At 35.6% G+C, this 16,734-nt stretch overlaps 3 protein-coding genes across 8 annotated transcripts in view; 1 reads left to right on the top strand and 2 right to left on the bottom strand.

The window, feature by feature from the left end:
- The window catches only part of LOC106176100 (colorectal mutant cancer protein), a 41,960-nt gene extending 40,019 nt beyond the window's left edge, over positions 1-1,941 (bottom strand). Inside the window, exon 1 of the mRNA XM_087004074.1 lies at positions 1,670-1,941. Coding sequence (XP_086860200.1) covers positions 1,670-1,821 — 152 coding nt within the window. The 5' untranslated portion in view covers positions 1,822-1,941. The remainder of the gene's footprint in view (positions 1-1,669) is intronic.
- A 1,915-nt stretch (positions 1,942-3,856) lies between these two features.
- On the top strand, positions 3,857-14,039 carry LOC106152037 (3-hydroxyanthranilate 3,4-dioxygenase). Of its 5 annotated transcripts, XM_013525501.3 has the most exons (11): positions 7,858-8,001; positions 9,468-9,546; positions 9,880-9,963; positions 10,393-10,499; positions 10,799-10,900; positions 11,129-11,172; positions 11,658-11,806; positions 12,036-12,104; positions 12,346-12,428; positions 12,941-13,040; positions 13,569-14,039. In XM_013525501.3, exons 1-10 carry the CDS (start codon positions 7,898-7,900, stop codon positions 13,005-13,007), a joined length of 888 nt encoding a protein of 295 aa, XP_013380955.1. In that variant the 5' UTR covers positions 7,858-7,897; the 3' UTR covers positions 13,008-13,040; positions 13,569-14,039. The 5 variants fall into 5 exon arrangements, with proteins under 5 accessions (XP_013380959.1, XP_086860150.1, XP_086860151.1 ...); XM_013525505.3 differs by lacking the exon at positions 7,858-8,001 and adding an exon at positions 3,857-4,012 and having other exon boundaries at positions 12,941-14,039; XM_087004024.1 differs by lacking the exon at positions 7,858-8,001 and adding an exon at positions 3,878-4,035 and having other exon boundaries at positions 12,941-14,039.
- A 486-nt stretch (positions 14,040-14,525) lies between these two features.
- Positions 14,526-16,730, bottom strand: LOC106152038 (transmembrane protein 229B). 2 transcript variants are annotated; one of them, XM_013525506.2, is made up of 3 exons: positions 16,599-16,730; positions 16,158-16,375; positions 14,526-15,920 (listed from the first exon to the last, which is right to left on the bottom strand). In XM_013525506.2, the coding sequence occupies exons 2-3, from the start codon at positions 16,333-16,335 to the stop codon at positions 15,586-15,588; spliced, it is 513 nt and encodes a 170-aa protein (XP_013380960.2). In that variant the 5' UTR covers positions 16,336-16,375; positions 16,599-16,730; the 3' UTR covers positions 14,526-15,585. The 2 variants fall into 2 exon arrangements, with proteins under 2 accessions (XP_013380960.2, XP_013380961.2); XM_013525507.2 differs by having other exon boundaries at positions 16,578-16,708.
- Between the last annotated feature and the right edge of the window lie 4 nt (positions 16,731-16,734).

The raw sequence follows: 16,734 nt of genomic DNA on the forward strand, positions 1-16,734 counted from the left end.
CCTTCCTTAGGTTATGTTTATGTCTCTAGTTTGTATAAAGCTTGTACTCATCTCCAAGTAATATACACATGCATTATTGGCCTGTCATTCTCTGGCACATTCTTTCATACCAAGCTAGAAGTTACACCCAAGCAACAGACAGACAGTTATGCACTACACTGCAGATATGGCGTTATGCCATCAGCCATACTTGTGCATAACAAAAATATACACAGAGTGTATGCAAGCCACTTTTCTGGTAAAATAAATTGCAAACAGTTTTTTAAAGACTTTGTTTTAACAACAAAAAAAAAAGTCTTCAAAAGCAATTACCATTAGTCATACATCTGAAAATATGCAACTCCTTTCCATTTAAAAATAATGTGAAACCTTCCAATCCCGTAATTTTAACCACTAACCTGATGAACACTGAAACAATTTCAAGGCATACTGATACAAATGTGATAAATATGCATATTCTTTTGCAAACCTTCATAAATACGGAATAGAAATCTAATTTTCTGATCCAAATCTCCATAAACACAGAGGACAAATCTAAAATCAATGTGAAAATTAGGAAATAATCCTCACTGGCAAGCAATGGAAGACCTGCTAACTACTCTCAGTCTCCATGGAAATATCCCACATTCTATCACACCAGTGGTGAAGCTTTTAGTCCCTGTTGCAATGTTTTGATAAAATTTGCTTTTAGTGTTGGTGCCATATAGCATCCTGTGATCACTTAGTTTACAAATTGCAGCAACAGACAGATACGGAGCAATGTCTATGCAGCTATTTCCTACAAATCTGATATTTTGACAATAATTCAATAGAGCTGATCTGCTAAAACATGTTATACTTATTACTTTCCTACACATGATAAACATATTAATGTTTTAAGTCTTCTTTCCAAATCTTATGCCTAGATACTGCATGGTTATTCCCATTATATGACACTTACTCCTGCCAAAATACTTGCTGAGATTTTATCCCAACACATTTACATCCTAACTGCAAATCAATATGCACTCACTCAGTAAAGACTGATTGATTGCATGCATTTGTTTTATCCTGGAAAAACATTATACTTCACTTTTCAATCAAAATTAAGTGGCTTGGATCAAGCTAAGGTTCAAGTAAATTATATAACACAATAAACAATTCAACACAATAACAATCCTATCAACTGACTGATCCAATGTGCTGTGAAATATAAGACTTTTGACTTTTGTTAATCTGGAGGTGGTCCCTTGTCTCATCTTTTTGAAGTCAATTTATTTGAAATGTTCATTCAAAATAAGTAACAACTACGTACAGCTCTGAAGATGGAAGATAGAATGCTTGCATTTTTAAAAACAAGAACTTAAATTTAAGTTTGACAGTATGCATGAAAATAGTACATTTGCTAAATACAACTTTAAGACCGCAGAAACTTGTTTGGGAGCGTATTGCGTGTAGACAGTTTTTATTAACAAGACTCGGTAAGATATGATCGTTTCAGGTGCTAACACCAAGTTCATAACAAATGTAAACAACACATGCAGTCAACACTTTGCACACATCATTTTGCGCCCTTTGCCCAAATTCTAGAACGCGAGCCCCAAACGCAGCTGTCATACCTTTAATGTAAAATCCCTCCTGACTTTAAGAGATGAATTTAAGATGACAACCGACTTTTTGGGGGATTTACCTGTCAATCAATCCATCTCCGTCTTCATCACATGCCTGAAATAATCTTCGCAGTCGCTCTTCCTCCCCCGTGCTGCTAGAGTCACTACCGCTGCTACTACATGATTTTTTCTCCTTGGAAGCACCAAGAGGAACGCCTGGGACATTGGCCATTGTTGATAAGACAAATTTACATCATGAGCGCAGAGAGTGCCAGCCTTCGTCTTGGAGAAGCAAACTTTTAACACAACAAAGCATGAACTTGCTGAGCGCACAGACGCCAGCACTTGGTTCAAGGTGTAGTTTCGATACATTTGAGGCAGATTTGATGAGACATTCTCTATACGAAAATCAACTTCTTTATAATTTTGATTTTGTAGATACAAATTAAGATCAAATGCATTGTTTTGGTCTTTGAGAAAAATCGCACATATTCTAATCGACGGCGACAATCGAAATCGACCAGCTTTGTTTCAATTAAGAAGTTTTTGATTGGACAAGCATCCATGACGTCAACAGGGAATTCCCTGCAAGCCTGCAAGCGAGAGTTGTTCACTTTCTTTTGGATTAATATAAATGCACTTCTGTTTCTCTTTTTCTTTTGTTCTTTGGTTGGTTTATATCTAAACTTATATCTCAGTTAGCATAATTTTATGACGAGTTTCGCAGCAAATTTACTGGTTTTGGTGCACTAACATACTGGCAAAAGAAGCGTGATATCAATCTGCGGGTGTTTAGTATTGTAGATTAACGCCAAATGCCATAAATAGCAGATTCCAGTCATGTTGTACTTGAATCTTATGATTATCAAGGAATTTTAAATAAGGGGTCGTCACTTCCTACATATAAACTAATCAGTGTATATAAAAAAGTGAATAATAATACGTAGACATTTAAAGAAATAAACTAACAAACAAACGATAGGACGTGGAAATAAAAAAAATAAATAAAATTTTTAAGAATAGGCCCTATACCAGGTTTCGTATCATCTTATAACGCAAACATGTTTACATTTGAGGGCCTATCAGCTGAAGGAACTGTTATAGTGGTAATTTCATGGCCAAATTGCATCTTTTAAACATCCATTTTTAACAAAATTATGACAGTTTGGTAAAATTATTTAGGTGTCAGAGTTATAATCAATGTATTTCACTCATTAGAAATAACTGCAATCAAGTTGTTTAGGAGGTTTTTTAAGTTGTTATGTATATTTTACAGTAACGGATATAAGGGGTGTCAGGGGAGTCCTAACACCCCACCCCACCCCACCCCCCTTCGATTACTGAAAAAAGTCGCACCGACGGTCCCCTCTTGAAATTAGAATTTGGACTAGCTGAATCATAGTTCTAAACCGTACCAAATGGCACCGTTCGCCCTCTAAATACCATTTTTTTCTGGGCCCTTCATCGGCCCCGACCCCACGCCAAAGGGGGGGGGAGGGAGGATCGGCTTCGCATCCGTGGCCCCCCCTTCAAATAATCTAGGATCTGCCCCTGTTATACGATACAAAAACATATTGAGACGGACGCTTAGAACATCATCATTTTAAGGCCCATATCATATGAAGCTTATTAGGGTTCTTGTATTTCAAAAGCTAAAAGCTGTAAGCTCTCTTAATTTAAAAGATATTACATGATATTCAATTATAGATAAGTAGGTTATGAAATTGTTGCCACTGTTGTAAAACTATTAAAAAGAAAACAATGATAGCGTTAAAGGTGCAATTTCGGCATTATTTTCAGACTCAAAAGTTTGAATAACAAATGTGAAGCTGTTCAAATCCATTAATTGGAATCAAAGCTTTTAATGTTTTAACATACTATAATAATATTTTGATTTAGAATATATTTGCGGTTTCATTGCGATACATGTACATCCCCGGCAACAGCAAAGTTAACGTTTTAATTAAATAAAAATGGAATAGTGAAGCTTCTGAACTTTTCTGTCACTAAAATGCTTATTTTGTGTTTATTTATGTCTTTCTCCAATAATGACTGCAGCTGCGAACTCCTCACTTGGCCATACAAGAATTGTTGGGCAGTGGTTCAACAATGGGCGATGATGTTTTGTCTTGGTGCAACTTGCGTAAACAGGGAGAGTAAACCTTGCGCACGGACAGTCGTATACGAGCAAATTTACGCCTCGTTGGTGAAACCGGGCCCGGATTACTAAATCAAAGCATCCGGGTTAGATACCGACGTAAGAATTTTTTATTTACGCGTGTTTCAAGGTAAACAATACAGGTAAATACAGCAGGCCATGCAGCCATCAATGTGTCCTCTTGGCGCAAACAGTAGCGCACAGGGTTTTGAACCAATGTGTGATGCCGACAGATAGGAGGAACGAAGACCCTAGAAGTAGGCAGGTTAGACTATGCTAGGCAAGAGTGTAAGGTCGCATTAATATATTCCCAATATACTATTACCTATTCAAGTTCAATAGGATATATGGGTTAATCTCTGCCAGTTTTGGAGTATTTCACATTTTAAAATCACCATTGAACAGTGCGACGTTGTATTTTGTTGAAATAGCGCAACTCCTAAACAGTATGTGAAAAAAAAAAAAAAAAAAAAAAAAAAAAAAAAAAAAAAAAACCGCTTTCAGTGTTGTGCTTAACAAGCTCTACAAAAATGCAACAAACAAGAGGTCTACACCTTTTACGGATCCAAAATTAGAGAGAGTTCTCAAAATTAGAGAGAGTTCGGCCGTTTCTCCCGTGAAAACACACCGATTGACCCCATTCTCACTAGGACGAATTAGGGAGACCCCTTGTGTAACCCCCAAGTGTAACGTCTCACCGTAATATCAAAGCATAGGTCTATGTAGCTTCTGAAAATAAGCACAAACAAATATTTTTTGGCAGGAAATCAATTTTTTCAATAACATTTTGGCCCATTTGACCTGTCAATAATATACGCACATAACTTTTGGTCAGAATTCTGTAATAACTTTTCACATATTTTCTTCAGTTAGTGAGATATTTAGCATTTAATTTTGAAAAATGTTGACAAGGATGCGTAGCGACGAGCTTCACACATAGGCAAATGCACCGACAGAACCCGGAAACTAAAGGGTTCAAGATGAAGATTATGTTACCTAATTCCAAGAGATGAGGACATAGGGCCTAAATGTAGGTCCTTGTAGTGTAGGAGGAGAAGCGGTAACGGGAACTTGTATCCGCCGGCATGACGCAGAGACGGGCCGGGACCACAACCATGAGTACCGCCATCACTCACGATTGTGGTACGAATGAGTTATTCTACCTCAGTTTTGTTGAAAAACACAATAAGCACAGCTAGCACAATCAGTACAACCGCTTTGTCACATAGTTCAGAGAAGTTGATATTTGTTAGCGTAGTATCGTGGCTTTGATTGTTAAACTTTATTCTATTTATCCAGTCTTGTAGGTGCAGGTGGCTTTGATTGTTAAATTTTATTTTATTTATCCAGTCTTGTAGGTATGGGAACAATCACAATGCAAACTGTTACCTTTCAAACAAGCCAAAATTATAAGTTAAATCTGAAAACTTTAAGCTTAATTGTAATTTTTTTAATCTTTCCTTCTTAGTTTTCGAATATTACTGTTCTTCAGTACAAGGGTTTCGAGCTCAACTTGAATCTGCATACAATCTAGCAACATGTCTGCGTTCGGCAGCACATTAAAAGCCGCCAACGTTTTAAGTGTTAGTGCAAAGCGCAATTTTTATGTCTTCTACTAACTCCTCTGAGTTGAGGTGTAAAGATCTGAAAGTGTTACCAGGGATGCTATTCAGAACACGAATGACATCCAGAGACTTTCCATGGTGAGCGATTCCAGCTGATCGAAGCATTCCTTGCTGTCGTTATGGGTGTCAGATATAAAAGTTTGATGGCGTTATAAAAGGGCTTAAAGAAATTGTCACATTGATTTGACACTGTAGGCCTAACATTCATTGATATATCCAACTTTCGTGAACGAGGACAAGATGCCTTTACTCCCCATGTCCAAAAGGTTGATATTTGAACGTCTGTGGTCCTTACTCAAACGTCGGCAATTCAACTTATTAAGATATCGGTTGAGAGAAAATACCCAAACTACCAGATACTCAATTATACGTGTGGGATCAAAATACCCATTATTTGATTTTCTGACCTTTCTTCCCGTAAACGATAAAGTTTTCTGAGATGAGAAAATGCACCATCTGCAATTACTTCAATGAAGAACAGACGGCCTGTGTAAATTGGTAATGCTTTTAGATTAAAAAAATGTTCAGGTTCTATATAACCCGGTCCCGTAGTAAAAAAATGTCACCAAAAACCTTTGCCATTTGGTACGAGGCGGTGAGCATATGAGCGCGAACTGTGAGGTGGATTGTATTCAAAGCAGTTTTTTGTCACATTCACCAAACGAGTGGTGTAAATTTTCTCCAAGTATTCGCAATTCTAACCATGCTGATAGGAAGAAAACAGTCAACAAAGTAGAGTTAGTAAAGGTTTTTTTGGAGGCTCATCCCTGACTCATTTACCGGTAGTATCTATACACTCATAAATGTAAATATATTTTCTGTGAAAACTGGAATGCACCGGAGAGAGAATAAGAATATCTTAAACTAAGCGACTGTTTTTACATGTGTTTAAACATTAAATTGTGAAGTTTCTCTACAGACGAAGACCTGAAAAAAGTCAAAGGCATGCGACATATCTGTTTGCCTCTATAACAAATACTGAAAATACTAGGATTGCTCATTATATCCCAGCATAAAGTTAAAAGTGAAAAGCGTTGCTTCACAATTTGAGTGGAAATTTTTATTATCTAATCTGTTTATTATATCATGTTTGTAAGATTGAACGATTTTAGTTGGAAATAAAAAAAGGGCAAGAAAGCCTTGAAAGCACCTATCTTATGGTCCTCTAATTACACGCACTCTCCTGTCATCGTTTGCGTTCATTCTTTCACTGAATAATTATGAAAACGTAGGCCTATAAACAATTGAACATGTATAAGGCCTACTCGTCCAAACGGTTTATCCGCGTTTTTTCTGTTTTAGTCTGTTCTGTTTAAATGCGTACAAGCACAGTAAATCAGGGAATAAATAAATTGTGACGCAAAAATAAAATAAAATATTTATAAAGTATTATCTCGTGTAAGGTCAGTGGGTATAGGGTAATATACATTGACTTTAACAGCGACGTATGCATGTTTGCTCTTTTTCTTTTCTCTTCTTTTTTTTTTTTTTTTTTTGATACCCATTGGTGTCCTGCCATAGAAGTAGTCAGCATACTGTATATAAATATCATCATCGCTCATCATTGTCTGTTTAGAATATTAAATAATTAACTAGGATAGGAGTAGATAAAGAGGAAAAACAGTTAAAATTAAAAAAATTAATTTTTAAAAATAAAATGGAATTAAAATGATTACCCATGACCGTAGAGTGTAGTGTTGTGGGGAAATTATGACATAAGTATCGCAAAAAAGACAGAAAGGATTGATTCTTCACAACAATGGCAAACCACACAAGTGTTGTAAAAACGCCGTACACTGTCCAACCTTGATCTTTATTGCTTCAAGTAAGTTAATTTTGTAGAAGAATTTCATCTTTCAAAAGACGACCAAATTTTCAAATTAAAAATGTCTTCTTTTGAATTAGAACTACTGTATTTAAATTTTGGCGACTGTATATAAACAGGGCCGGTAGACGAATTTTTTTATTTCAAATGTTTTCTGAGGAAACATAGGCCTACACGTAGCTACTAGGAGGGTCGAAGGGTCGAATCCAAAGTGTAGGCGATTTCAAAGTATAAAAAAAACGTTATCAAACTTTCAAAGGTTTTCCTAAGGTCTAATATAAGGGGGGGGGGGGGGGGGTATATGAAAACTGCATGAGGAGGAGAAGGCAAGCGATTTGGGGAAGTAACGGTCCGAAGTCTCCGAATGCAAACATTTAGGCCTACTAGAGGGGAGGGGGTTTCGGTGCGGGGTCATATAGGCCTAGACATGGCCCCCAAGCAAAAAAGATATCAGCAATATGTAGGCCAATACATGTAGACCTCATAAAAAATATGCATTAAACTTTAGGCAAGTGTATCTTCCTCTCTATTTTGGACATGAAAAAAGAAATCAAAACTTGGACGAAATGATAAAAAAAAAAAACCCGAGTTCGGGAACAAAACGTTTACCAAGTCTGCCTTCTCCCAACTGTCCCAACCGCCCTTTCTTATTTTTCCAAGCAAATCTAGGTCAGAATTTTGGAACTAGGCCGACAGCACAATGGCGACGGCGAAAGGCCAGGTGCCTGTTGCACACTGCAACGTTAAAGATTGGTTGCAGGAGAACGAAAAGTTTTTTCTGCCACCAGTTTGCAACAAACTAATGTAAGTACCTGTTTAATTAGCTATCATTTACGACCAATGACACCAATATTATTATATCAGTCTTATAACGGATAGTCACTGGATAGTGCCACGATATTTCGGTGACATCTTACCTCCACTCGGATGACTAGGTACATTTCTGTACGTACTACTAGTACTACTACTGCTGGCAGTGTGCCTTTGTATTATAAAACTATTATATGAACTAGCAGTGACGTATATTGGGCCATATATGTAGCTTGCGTGCACGTTTCAATGTAAGGCAATGAAAAACAGCGCACTGCCAGTCGCCATCAAACCACTCTTCACATACCAGATATATCGACGATTATGTGCACTTTTTTGCAGTGAAGTAGAGCAATTGTGTCATGAGTTAGCCAGTGACATATCTTTGAATATCTGTTGAAAAACCAATCTGTGACCCTGGTAGACATTTGGAAAAACCGGTGTCTTTTGGACGGGTGTAAAATTCCGCGGGTCTTCTACAGTAGGTAACGAAAGTGAAACATGTCAGGTCTGGTCAGGTGAACTCTGAGGCTTTGAACAGAGAGTTGTGCAGGTACAATGTAGTCATGTGAAAATTTTGACCACAAAAAATACTCAAATTTTATGTGAATTTGAATGGCAACATTTGAATTGTCAAGTCAAGTCTGATGGGGGACCAATGGTTTCACCTTTCAGGCCATAATCTGACCTTGAACAACCGTGTGTTTACATGTCCTCTCCTCCACTGTTGATGAACTTGATGCCATTGTTATTGTTGTAAACAGTTGTCCACCCCATACTTGCAAAATTGTACATTTGTTTTACTCCCAAATTCGATATGTTGTTTTAATTAAATTTGATTTTAAAAAAATGAAAAAATTGTCTCATATACGGGGTATATTGGGTTATTTTTATATTTACACATATTTATATTTTCCAATGCATTTATTTAACTTTGTCCTCCTAAAAATGACAAAAACTGTCAAAAGGTGTTTTCAAATTTGCAAGGGGCTTTTGATTGGTTAAGGATGCAGATCCTGCTAGAAAATCAGCACGCATAATCAGTTTTTTTTTTATCTACAAGATTCATCATATTTATACAGGTGTTCTGTAAGTCTTTGCATTACTTTTATTAATGTGCAGACACATTGTGTATAAACATATACAGTAGCCATCACCTTTGTCTGTGGTTACCTTTGTCATCCTCATCGCCATATGGACTTTCAGAGTTTAAGATTGTAACTAATTGAGTTAATGGATTGCAAATTCTGTGAATGATTTTGGAATTGGTATACTTTGATGGTAAAGGGAAAGTCATCGAGTTTCCAGGAAAATGAAATGTTTGCTCTATAAAGGTTTAATGTTCACTGTGAGCCTTTAAAACTTAACATATTGAAAAAAGGGTCTAAGTATAACATTATCATATGAATATAAATGTTATTTTTTAGCTTTTGTAACAAGAATGTTTGTTTCTTTTTAAGGTATAATGACCAGCAGAAAATCATGTTTGTGGGTGGGCCAAACCAACGCAAAGATTACCACTTGGAAGAGGGAGAAGAGGTAAAATTCAAAGGGCTGGCAGTAGTTATAGGCCTAGAATACATGTAATTTAATGTATGCAGCTTTTATATCTACTGCCTGTGGCCCTGAAAATACATTTTGTGTGACATTTGGTGAGACAGAACAATGTGTTAGGGGTACATGCTGAATACGAAAGTGTCCTTGCACAGACAACATATTACTGTTACTTGAATATACACATTTTTGATACCTCATGGCATGAGTTTTGTTTACGTTTTGTTGTTGTTATTATTATTATTAGCAATGATAACTTATATTTTTAAAAATGTACTTCTTTTTACTAATATTTTGTTGATGTTTGCTATATTTCAGCTGTTCTACATGATTAAAGGGGATATGTGTCTGAAGGTGGTGGAACAGGGCAAACATAGAGATATCCCAATAAAGGAAGGAGAGGTAACTGTGATTCTGTGAAGCATATATGAAAAGGAAGAACTTTTGCTGTATTTCATGTTGGTATCTTTACAGTTACCAATCTGAAGACATCGATTTTAGTTGAAAGGTGGAATAAAAGGGTCATTCCACAAAAAAGTCGCATTAATTATGCAGCCACTAATTTTATGTTACATATGTATAATTTTGTCTTGCCCAATCAACAGTATGTAAAGAGTTTGCTTCAAAAATATATAAAAAAGAAAAACATACCTGATTTCCCTAAGAAATAAATAAGTAAAAGGGGCTTAAAATTTTTTTCTTCAGCAGAAGAATCCCTTGCATTCATGTGAAACAATGTACAGAAATACTTTGAAAATGTTTGAAATGAATAAATATTAATGATACTTTCTTAATTTCTCAAATTCATTAATTTGATGATATATTGTTCAGTTGTTCTTGCTCCCTGGTCGTATCCCCCACTCTCCACAGCGGCAGTCTGACACCATAGGCTTGGTCATAGAGAGGGAGAGAACAGAGACTGAAATGGATGGTCTGAGGTTTGACAAAAACACGTCATAACAGCCTGTACTTGTATTGCTAGCACTACGTCACAATTAATGGATAATTGCCTCGTCAACAGAGTTCAAATTTTGATGGAAATTGCTAATTAACACAAAGGTTCAGTACTAGCAACTTTGTTTATCTGTCAACTTAATCTTATTATATGAAAAAGCGAAGGTTCAATGTACCAGAACTTTCTCAGTTATCTAAAACTGCTGGCATTTAGTAGAGATGTGATTAATGACATCTCAAAACTTATCTGAAACCTGTTCAGTTGCCAATTTTCCCTCCACAGGTACTTTGTAGAGAAAGATGGAAAACCAACTATGGAGCCTCTTTTTGAGAAGTGGTTTCATTGTGAGGACCTTGGTACACAACTGGGGCCTATCATTAAGGAGTAAGTGAGTTATCAGAATAATTGATTTTTGATTTGATATTTGGACAGCATTTTTATTATCTAACAATTTGACTCTAAATGCACAAACATTTATTATCATGTTGCTTAACCGTCCTAAAGTTGTGTGGATGACTTCTACATATTGCAGCTATTAAAAACATTTGTTTGATAAGTTGCATTCTAACGTAGTATTAAATTTATCATCCTCTGACAAATTGTTTGACTTAGGTTCTTCGCATCCGAGCAGTGTAAGACGGGGAAGTCAGTGCCAGGTATTTGAGACATTCTCTATAATCCCAAAGTCTGGAAGATATGATGTTGGTGGATGTGTTAGGGGTGATAAAGGTTGGGTGCTGATTGTGTTGGATGTGCAAGTTGAGTGTATAGCTGGTTATATTGTTAGTTATATTGTGATACAATGTGTACCATGTATGATAATGTGATTGGTAAACAGGAGTATTTAATATAAACAGTATCAGAATGTTAGGTGATACAAGTAATTTGGGTTTAACTTTGATAGTCATTGACACTAGAACATTGACACATGTAATTATAGTTTTAATAATAAATTGTTTTTCCTTAAAGCCAGTAGAACAGGATATACCAGTATGCTTGATGTTTTATTCCCTTTAATTACAAAATATTGAATGACAGAATTAATGAAATAATCTCCATGGGCTCTCCCAAATAGGGGAAAAAAATCAGCAAAAAATGTTTATTTCACATATTGATATAAAGTTGTTTTTTTTTTCTTCAGGGACCATCCCTGAAAAAACTCCATTTGAGATTGATACCAGTAGGAAACTGGAAGAACCATTCTTGCTATCTGATTGGCTGACCAAAAATGAAAATGAAATTGAAACAAAGGGCATTAAGAGAGTTTTTGGTGATGGTTATCAGTTTACGGTGGGTGCTTTGAGGAACAAAACCTATAAAGCACAGTATTATGATTAAGATAATAATAATAATAATAATAATAATGTAAAAACCTTGACTCAGAGGAGTCTAATCATCTACAGGATGCCATAATCCAACTTTGTGTGAACAAACTTGTAGATTGCAAGTCTAATCATTTATGTTCTATTTTTTTAACCTGAATTTACATTCATGTATGAAATTTAATATTTATTGACAGGTGGATGTGTTGGGGCCAGGAGAAGAGCAAGAGAGTTGGGATGGTGGAGAAATATGGCTCTGGCAATTGGTATGAATATGAAAGCTGGTTTGTACAGAGATAAAAGTGTTCACTTAACTTTTATACTTTGATCCAGGATACAATATAAAAAGTTGTGTACTTACAGTAAACTACAGTAATGGGAGCCGGTACATATTGTGAATTTTTTTACTTGCAAAGAGTGTAGACTTTTTGATGGATCATTTTAACCTGGAATGCTGTTTGCTGAAATATTTGATTGTATAAAATTTTGATGTCCTGTAATTTCCAGCATGGGGAGTCAACAGCTGTAGTGGATGGCACTAAATATAAACTGAAGGTACAGGACAGCCTCCGCATTCCCCCCAACACACAGTAAGTGCTTTGGTGCTGTGATTAGGTTTCATAGCAAGCCGAAGCTTATGGTCTGATTGACAATAGACACTTTTATGTTTGCATATGAGCCAGATCATTAATTTTCAGGGACAAGTCCAGGGATATTTTCTGACAGTCTTCCATATTATCTTTGTTGATCCATCCTCCATTTTAGACCATCTTCCAACCAAAAAATTAGATGCCTGTTAATGTAATCTTGAAATATTCTGACCATCTTCTGGAAGACACAGAAAACTACTATCATCAAGACCCTCTATTGAAGTGGCCAGTTACTGGCCTGTGAACTGTAGCAACAATAAACACAATGTCACATTTAACACTGAAACAGCACTTGAATATAAAGGAGACATGGTTTCAGAAGAAAAGCATTGGGGTTTGTTGGTGTAACATTTACCTGTAGAATTGCTTTATTTTGTCGTGATTATGCTTTGCATGGTTTTGTCAAAATGATGTTTAAATTATTTTAAAAAGCTGTAAAAATTCTGTTTCAGGTACAGCATTGTGAGAGGTGCTGGCAGCAAATTGATGAAAGTTATCCAAGACCCAAGAAGAAAATAGAAAAGACATAACAAGAAAATGATGCTAGCAAAAGTATAATTTTATGATGCTTCTTCATTGGGGTATATCAGCTCCATTATAATTGAATGGGCTTAAAATTCCCTGTAAATTTTTGTGCATTCAGAAAAATATAAGAACCTTCATTTAAACAATTCTTTTGAACATCCCTTTAACTTTTAGAAAGTGTTATTCATTGTCAGAAACTTAAAAAACAGAAGAAACCATGTGAGATAGTATTTTTACTGTCCAGTGAGGAAAACATAGATACCGGGTACTTCACACCTACAGTTATATCATTATTAGACTGGGATTCCAAATTCTTTTTTACCTACAGTTATATCATTATTAGACTGGGATTCCAAATTCTTTTTTACCTACAGTTATATCATTATTAGACTGGGATTCCAAATTCTTTTTTACCTACAGTTATATCATTATTAGACTGGGATTCCAAATTCTTTTTTGTGTTTGTGCAGGCATGATTGAGGGCAAAACTCGGTTTCAAATGAAGTCCTGAATTTTTGGGAAACTAATGCACACCTTGTTGATTTTGACCTTCAGGTATGCAACAATACTACAGCATGTTTGTGATGAAAATTTCCAGTAGTCTCAAACACGTCAACAAAATGGCAGCAATAGGACTGAAAGTACATGTACAACAGCGACGTCTAGTGTCAAGCGGGTTGATAGACCTCATTGTAATGTGGACAGCAATTATATTTTTTCTACTTTTGAGAGTAAGGGATTTTTGTTGTAAAACAATAAGTACTACTTTGTGCATATTTTTATACTTCACAAACGAATGTGTGTTATCTTCATTATACATATTTGTGATGTATTCACAGGCAGCTATACATGTTGGTGGTAGAGTTTTTTTAATGCTTAAACTGCATTTTAGCCTGAATAAGCAACAAATGCTTTGACTGCCAATTTGACTGAATAGACATTTTAACTATATTTTGAGAAAAAGAAATGTACTTATCTCTAAAAATATTGAATAAAATGCCATTTATGATATTTACTTTTGGTGAATTAAGTATATTTGTTTGTGTATGTCAACTCTAATTTTAGCCACCCCGAGTTTAGGACACTGGAAACACTTCTCATGTTGATAATAGAGAGGTGATTTTTCACAGCCAATAATAAGAATATAATGCTGAAATTATTTTCCTTTTTGTCATTTCTCTCTTTCAAGTTCTTTTCTGTTACAAGTGCCTATCCTTTCTTACTTCACTACATGTGCACAAATATTCCTCTATTAGCTATTTTATTTTAATTTGGGAGATAATGTATTTAGGGAGCTATTTCTCAGCAGTTGTATACATTCACAATTCTGTTTTCACCCCTCAGTCAAAATTTTGTGTTTTGATTTAATAATAAGGCACCAGAAAAAAAGCAATTTTGATAAGTTGTCATCAGTTTATGTTAACCACTTTACTGTGGTAAATTAAACTTTCAGAGCTTAGAATGTAAATAGTCTAGAACACAAAAGATACCTAGTCATGTAGACAATAAGACTTCTGAAAGAGATTTTGGATTTATTGGTCAGTCAATAAATGTGGACCTGGTTTCAATACAGCTTCTTAAATATGATAATAAGTAAATTCAAAAGTATGTAAACATACTTTACAACAAAACGAGACCAACCTTTCCAGATTATAAAGATATAAGGTTAACCATCTCTTATAAATTGCACAATAGCCATAAGATGATAAGAACAAGAAAAAACATCATGTCAGTGTAGTTTTTCTTCAGATGTTGTCCAAACACAATGCAAGATAAAAACATACAAATGGATTGCGCAGACAGATCAATAGTCTAAGAGTTACCTAACAAAAATCTTGAATTTAAAAACATTTGTGCTATGAGGTAAACAAAAGTTTGTCATAAAACCCCATTAGTAATTGTATAATAACTGAGATCTCTCAAGAAGCATTTGGCATGTTAAAAGAATCTTGTATACATAAAAAAAGGTTCTTTACTCAGTAAATTTCAGAGGGCAGTCTTCAGATAATGCACATACAAGATATGTGGAATGTTTTCTATAAATCTGGACCACTGTGACCTTAATCTGTACTTTGGTCCCCAGACAAACCCTTACACCTACTGATGAGAAATTCCACAACTTACAATATATTGTAGAAGTTCATTACTCTGTATAATGATTAGCTACGGGAAAAAATCAGAAATTGAAAACATTAACCTCTACTTTTTCACACTCTATCACTGTACTACATATAGCATGCTCCTAACTGTTCAAAACTTAATATTTAAAGTCCTGAAAAAAATTTTAAATGCTGCTTCACCTCTTCAATTACATGTACATGAGACAACAAAATATACTTCATGTCCAACTAAAGCTGGAATAAAAATATTTTCTGTTGTCTACAGTGTGTATCCTGGACCACTCAGGACACATGCACAGCACACCAATCAAATATGTTCAGCTAAGAAAAATGCACCTCTTGCCCTATAATGACAATAACTTAGAACCTGAACTGACAGTATGTCTCCAGCATGCAGTTAATGTTAAAAATGCTCCATTTTTTTCTTTTGCACTAGGTGTAATGGTTGTTTCCTATTCAACTTTGCTTGCTGAGGGTTTTGATAACACCACCCCATGCTTCATTTCTCCTCCCCAGTATAGCTGTAGAGAATATTTAATTATAACTTGCTCCACAAAGATGGCACCTAGATACCAAAGAGGGGCATATTCCAGTGTTACAAGGCCCATAAAGTGCCCATTAAAATATGGTTCATAGTCCCAGGGACAGGCTCCAAACTGTTTTAAGATAAATCCAGTGCTGAACTCCCAGAAATAAGTCCACATGAGATATATCATGGCACGCACAAGTAAAGGCTGTCGATCACGCAGCTTGAAGTACATCTTCTCAATGACCATTGTTGAAATACCTAGAAGAGATACAGATTCCATAAAATTATATGCCGTATGTGCTGAAATGGAGGGCTGATATGTAATAAACGAATAACTGAATTCTCATAAAGGTCATCAAACTCTGTCTTATCTTACACGTACTGTACATGTACATGTACAATGTCTATCAACCATTTTCCCTAAAAATATTAAATTAATATAATTTCAACCAAAGATCTATACCTGAATTTATGTTCAATACAGTTGGCACATACCATATATAAAAAGGCACCACACACTGGTGTTCCCAGGAAACTTCCAATTCCCGTTCTCTACAAACTCCCAGGTCGCTGTGAACATAACTTCTGTAACGTAACCATGGATGGCGTAGATGTAGAAGCGTCCCAGTGTGGAAAGAGGCTGCAGCTCATACGTTCTAGAATCTACCGTCATCTTTGTGTGTTTGGGAACGTGCAGTAATTGACTGTCAGTACTGAAACAACAAAACATTGCTCAACTCACATCTTGTTTTGCAGATCTACGCAGAATTACTTAGATTTTATGTGACATCTGCTTCATCATCAATTTTATTGTTTGAGAAAAGCGCAGAAAAAGTGTGTAATGAAGATGCTCTACATGAGCACAAAGCTTATTAAACATTCCGAGCCTTCTAAATATTCTAAAATACAACTTACCAAAATTATATATCAATCTACTATTACAGTTTCCTGTGACTTATTATATGCTTGTCAACCTGCTGCTCGTGACTCCTGCTAACTTCGTTTGTTTTTGTCACCTGTCATTGGTGGATGGTTTTGAGTGCGGGATTGTTTGACCTGCTGAAGTACTACT

The sequence above is a fragment of the Lingula anatina genome, chromosome 2, assembly GCF_051362555.1.
Source record: "Lingula anatina isolate TDL-2025a chromosome 2, LinAna3.0, whole genome shotgun sequence".
In the NCBI taxonomy this organism is placed as follows: domain Eukaryota; kingdom Metazoa; phylum Brachiopoda; class Lingulata; order Lingulida; family Lingulidae; genus Lingula; species Lingula anatina.

Bases quoted from the DNA above. Each gene is read 5' to 3' on its own strand.
- LOC106152038 (XM_013525506.2), bottom strand. From the start codon at position 16,335: ATGACGGTAGATTCTAGAACGTATGAGCTGCAGCCTCTTTCCACACTG. The intron at 15,921-16,157 runs GTATGTGCCAAC...TATCTCTTCTAG, and splicing joins GTGGTGCCTTTTTATATATG to GTATTTCAACAATGGTCATT.
- LOC106152037 (XM_013525500.3), top strand. From the start codon at position 7,898: ATGGCGACGGCGAAAGGCCAGGTGCCTGTTGCACACTGCAACGTTAAA. The intron at 11,173-11,657 runs GTATTTGAGACA...TTTTTTCTTCAG, and splicing joins GACGGGGAAGTCAGTGCCAG to GGACCATCCCTGAAAAAACT. The intron at 12,105-12,345 runs GTATGAATATGA...TGTAATTTCCAG, and splicing joins AAATATGGCTCTGGCAATTG to CATGGGGAGTCAACAGCTGT.